The sequence below is a fragment of the Echinops telfairi genome, unplaced genomic scaffold (assembly GCF_000313985.2).
Source record: "Echinops telfairi isolate 266 unplaced genomic scaffold, ASM31398v2 ScPeMD7_37;HRSCAF=141, whole genome shotgun sequence".
In the NCBI taxonomy this organism is placed as follows: domain Eukaryota; kingdom Metazoa; phylum Chordata; class Mammalia; order Afrosoricida; family Tenrecidae; genus Echinops; species Echinops telfairi.
In genome coordinates this window covers 2,048,222-2,052,109 of record NW_022103935.1, presented here as the reverse complement: position 1 = coordinate 2,052,109, position 3,888 = coordinate 2,048,222, and the positions used below count along the sequence as shown (strand labels likewise).

General features: G+C 66.5%; 1 protein-coding gene across 1 annotated transcript in view; it reads right to left on the bottom strand.

Moving 5' to 3' along the window:
- The window catches only part of TSPAN32 (tetraspanin 32), a gene marked incomplete at its 3' end in the record, with an annotated part of 30,885 nt that overhangs the window by 20,968 nt on the left and 6,029 nt on the right, over window positions 1–3,888 (bottom strand). Inside the window, exons 4-9 of the mRNA XM_004717218.1 lie at window positions 3,629–3,703; window positions 3,200–3,304; window positions 2,412–2,498; window positions 1,259–1,342; window positions 909–991; window positions 173–316 (exon numbers count right to left, since the gene is read on the bottom strand). Of these exons, the coding sequence (XP_004717275.1) occupies window positions 173–316; window positions 909–991; window positions 1,259–1,342; window positions 2,412–2,498; window positions 3,200–3,304; window positions 3,629–3,703 (578 nt within the window). The remainder of the gene's footprint in view (window positions 1–172; window positions 317–908; window positions 992–1,258; window positions 1,343–2,411; window positions 2,499–3,199; window positions 3,305–3,628; window positions 3,704–3,888) is intronic.

The following is a 3,888-nucleotide window of genomic DNA, read 5'->3' as shown; positions in this document are numbered from 1 at the left end:
CGGCGTGTCCCGAGCAGGTGACCGTGAGTGAGTCTTCCATTTATTTCGGAGGGAGCCTGCTCATGAGGTTGGGCCTCTCCCCCGCACCAGCTGGGATGGCGAGCCTGCGGGGGCTGATGGGGCACCTGCCTTCCGTGGGCAGCCGGGTGGCCAGACCGGACTGGACACTGACCCTCCACAGTGCTGGCTCAGCCGGGCCCCTTGCATGTCCTCTTCGCCCAGAAGGCCATCCGGAGCCTGTGTGTCAGGGTGCTGGACCTCGGGGCTCTGGGAGTAGCTGAAGGCGCAGAGCTCCTGGGTGGGCCTGTCTGGGGCTCTGAGAAGCAGAGGGCAGCCTGTGGGAACCTGCAGGGCCCCCGAGAGGGAGGGGTGCCACGGAGCCACAGGTGGTGTGGCTGGTGGAGGGGTGGTGGGAAGGATTGTCCCAAGGGCCTTGCAGGCAGAAGGAGCCTCTTGGGCACAGGACAGAGCCTCCCTGTACGTGAAGGACCCCACTGTGCACCACCGTCAGAGACTCCGGCCTGGGTCCCTGTCGGGGACACCTAAAGCTCCCATCTCTCCGTGTCAGCTGTGGGGCAGGATTGGGATGGCGCAGAGGTGGGCAGAGCACCAGGCACCCTGATGGCGCAGGGGTTAAAGTGCTGTGGGGGCAGTTCCACTCTGTCCTACAGATTGGCCCCCAGTGGGTGGGGAGGTGGGCGTGGCATGGGGGACAAGGCAGTGTGCTCACCGCCTGCTGCCCCGACCCCCTCACCCCACACAGGGTGTCCCCCCCAAGGGCATCGTCCAGGCCTTGGGCTCCCCGGCTGACCACACAAGGCAGGGCATCTCTGGGGCAGGCCTGATATCCCCCTGATATCCCCCCACCTCCAGGGGCTCTGGGTGCGAGGGTGGGGTTGGACACCCACCGTGGTGGCGTCAGGGTGTATGTGCCTCGGCAGTCTAAGTGGATGGTTGCCCACAGGAAGGCGCTGAGCAGCATGGCGTACACCTGTGGGGTGCGTGGGGACACACTAGCATGGGGGGGGTGCTCACCATCCCCCTGCGGGGCAAGGAGAACAGCCTGAGCTAGACACTGGGGGAGGGGGGCTCCCCATACCCTGGGAGACAAGGAGAGCCTACACTAGTATGTGGGGGCTCCCCATCCATCCTGGGAAGTGCACACCATGCCCCCTGGCAGCCCCCTCCCCAGGCCACCCTCCTGGGCCAGCGGTTTTCCCCCCTTCCCACAGTCTGTCCTGTGCTGTAGGGCAGGTACCGTGAGGGCGAGGCCAAGGCTGGCCAGCGTATCCCAGATGCTCAGGTGTGTCCCCAGAAGGTTCCGGACCCCCTGCAGGCAGTCCTGGGTAGAGGGGCCATGTGGTCAGCCTGACGAGTTGGTGCTGGGGTGATGGGGAGGGGGCAGTCCCAGGGAAACCCTCCAGGGACAGGCGCCCCCAGCCTAGCCGCCAGCCGGCTAGCCACCCCGAGGTGTCCACAGTGGGTCACGTGTCTGCTTGTCTGGTAGGCTGTGCCCAGCACCTGCCCGGAGTCTCCCACAGTAGCCCAGGCAGGAGAGTGGCAGCCATGGACAGGGTGGCGTGGACAGCAGGCCAGCAGGGTCCAGTCCCGAGTTCCTCTGGGCAGCCATGCTGCCTGGCCCAGCATCCACATGGCTGTGTCTGACCCACACACAGGTGGACGTAGGCCTCAGGGAGCAGGACGGGCGGACACCAGCCAGGAGAAGGGAGAAGCGGCCCGGCTCTGAGTGCCGCACACCCCTCGCCTACCCAGCGGGCCGGCTGCCTCTGCCCTAGCCCGAGCCCTGGCCCGCGCCGGGCACCCGGGCCTGCGGCTGCCTGGAGCAGTGCCAAGATCTCAGGCTTGCCCAAGATGGGCACTGTGATGCTCCCCGCCCCGGGCTTTGGGGAACTGAAGGGCAGTAGAGGGGGAGGGAGGGCCCAGCCACACAGCCTTAGGAAGAAGAGGTCTCCACCTTGGCTCCACCATGAGCACCCCTCGGGCCCCCCTTGGAATGCCTTTCGGGGACCTTCTGCAGCCGGGGGGAGGAGAGGGCAGATTGGTGACTCTACGTCCATGGCAGCACCCCTGCCCCTCCCCCAGGCAGCACTGACAGCCTCGCTCTGTGGGGCGTGGGTTCAATCACACCCCTTCTGTCTCCCTCCTGCTCCGAGAACTTCTAGAAGCTTGGGGGGGTGGGTAGGGGGGGCCCCGCGAGGGTCTTTGTGCCTGGCTGCCTCAGGAGTGAGCCAGTGGAGGGCAGAGGTGGGGATGGGGGTGGACCCTGAGGTCAGGGTCAAGTTCTGACCTAGCCCAAGCCCTGGGGGTTCACTCACAGTAACCTGTGGGCAGAGAGGGGACAGGCGTCCCTGGGTGGTGGTGCCCAGGGTGCCCTGCTGTGGTAGCCTCACCTCTCTGAGGGCCAGCTCCCCTGCACACAGCCCCGCCTCCATGCTGCCCTGCCGGCCCAGGGGAGACGGCTTCCCGCAGCACCGGAGCTGCAAGACACGGGCGGTGGGGAAACTGAGGCCCGGGAACCAGAGCCGGCTCAGAGGAGGCTGCTGGGCAGAGAGGCCGTGTCCCAAACCAGCCCCTGCCTCCCTCCTACAGGGTGCCAGTCACAGAGTAAATAATTAGTTACCGTTGAGTCTGTGGGTCTCTGTGTGTGTCTTGTGTGTGCCTGTCTGTGTCCGTGTGTGCGTCTGTGTGTCTGTCTCTGTGTGTGTCTTGTGTGTCCCTGTCTGTGTCCATGTCCGTGTCTGTGTGTGTCTTGTGTGTGTGCGTCTCTGTGTTTGGGCGTGTCCCTGTGTAGGTAGCACCGTCTCCGGCAGGCTTTCCAAGGTCATGAACTTTCGGAAGCTCTTTGCCAGGCCTGTGGAGGGTTTGAGCTGCCAACCTTCCTAAGAGGCTGCTCCCACAGGGAGGGGGGGGTGTCGGGGGGCCCTGACTGCCCACCACCCTCCAGCTTGCTGCCCCAGGACAAGACCAGCTCCTGCCTTCACTGTCCGGCCTCCACTGGCCACCGGGTCCCTCTTGCACTGGGCCTCACGAAGCCTGTGCTGAGAGGTCTCGGGCAGCAGAATGAGAGCAGGGCCGTTCAGTCCCGTCCGCAGAGGGGACTGCCCCATGACCAGCCTCAGGCCAGGCGTCATAGCACACCGGCGGCTGGCTGCCCAGACATCCCCTCCCTGTCCCTCACCGTGTCCTGGACGGCTCCCAGCTCCCGCCGCCGCCGGGTGTTGGCCGGGCCCTGCAGCGCCTGCTCGTACAGCAAGTCGTAGGTGTCCAGCAGCGCATCCTCCACCTGGCCAGTGGGCGTGGCTGAGCACCTGCCTGCCCTCCCCACCCCCCACCTCTGGCCAGCCCGGCCCCAGCTCTGCCCTGGGAACCCAGTGGGGGCGGGGGCTCCCTGGAGCTGCACCTTGTGCTCACCCTGCCTGCTCCCTGCACACTGCCATGCCCACTGCCCTGTCCAGGGAGCCCCCCGCCCCCACCTGGAATGCATGCACCCACCCTCCGGTCTCCGCGTCCCCCCACCTCATGCCCACACAGCAGGCCCCACAGGAGGGCCTCCCTGTCCAAGTCTCAGAGCCCCCGCTCTGGGCGGGGGGGAGGGAGGGGGCCGCACCTGGGTGGGGTTGCGCCATCTCCAGAAGACCACCTGCACCAGGACGCAGAATGCCAGTGCAAAGCACAGGAAGCCCTGGGGACACATGGGGGTGGCGCGGGGGACACACATACGATTCAGGCCCAAGTGCCAGTCCCTGGCCACTGGGCAGGGGTGCGGCCTCGGGGCTGGCGGTAGGCACTGTGGCCTGAATCGAGCTCACACACACCGAGCTGCCCTTGTCTGGGGAAGAGAACCTGTCGTGGGGGCCTTAGGTCGTG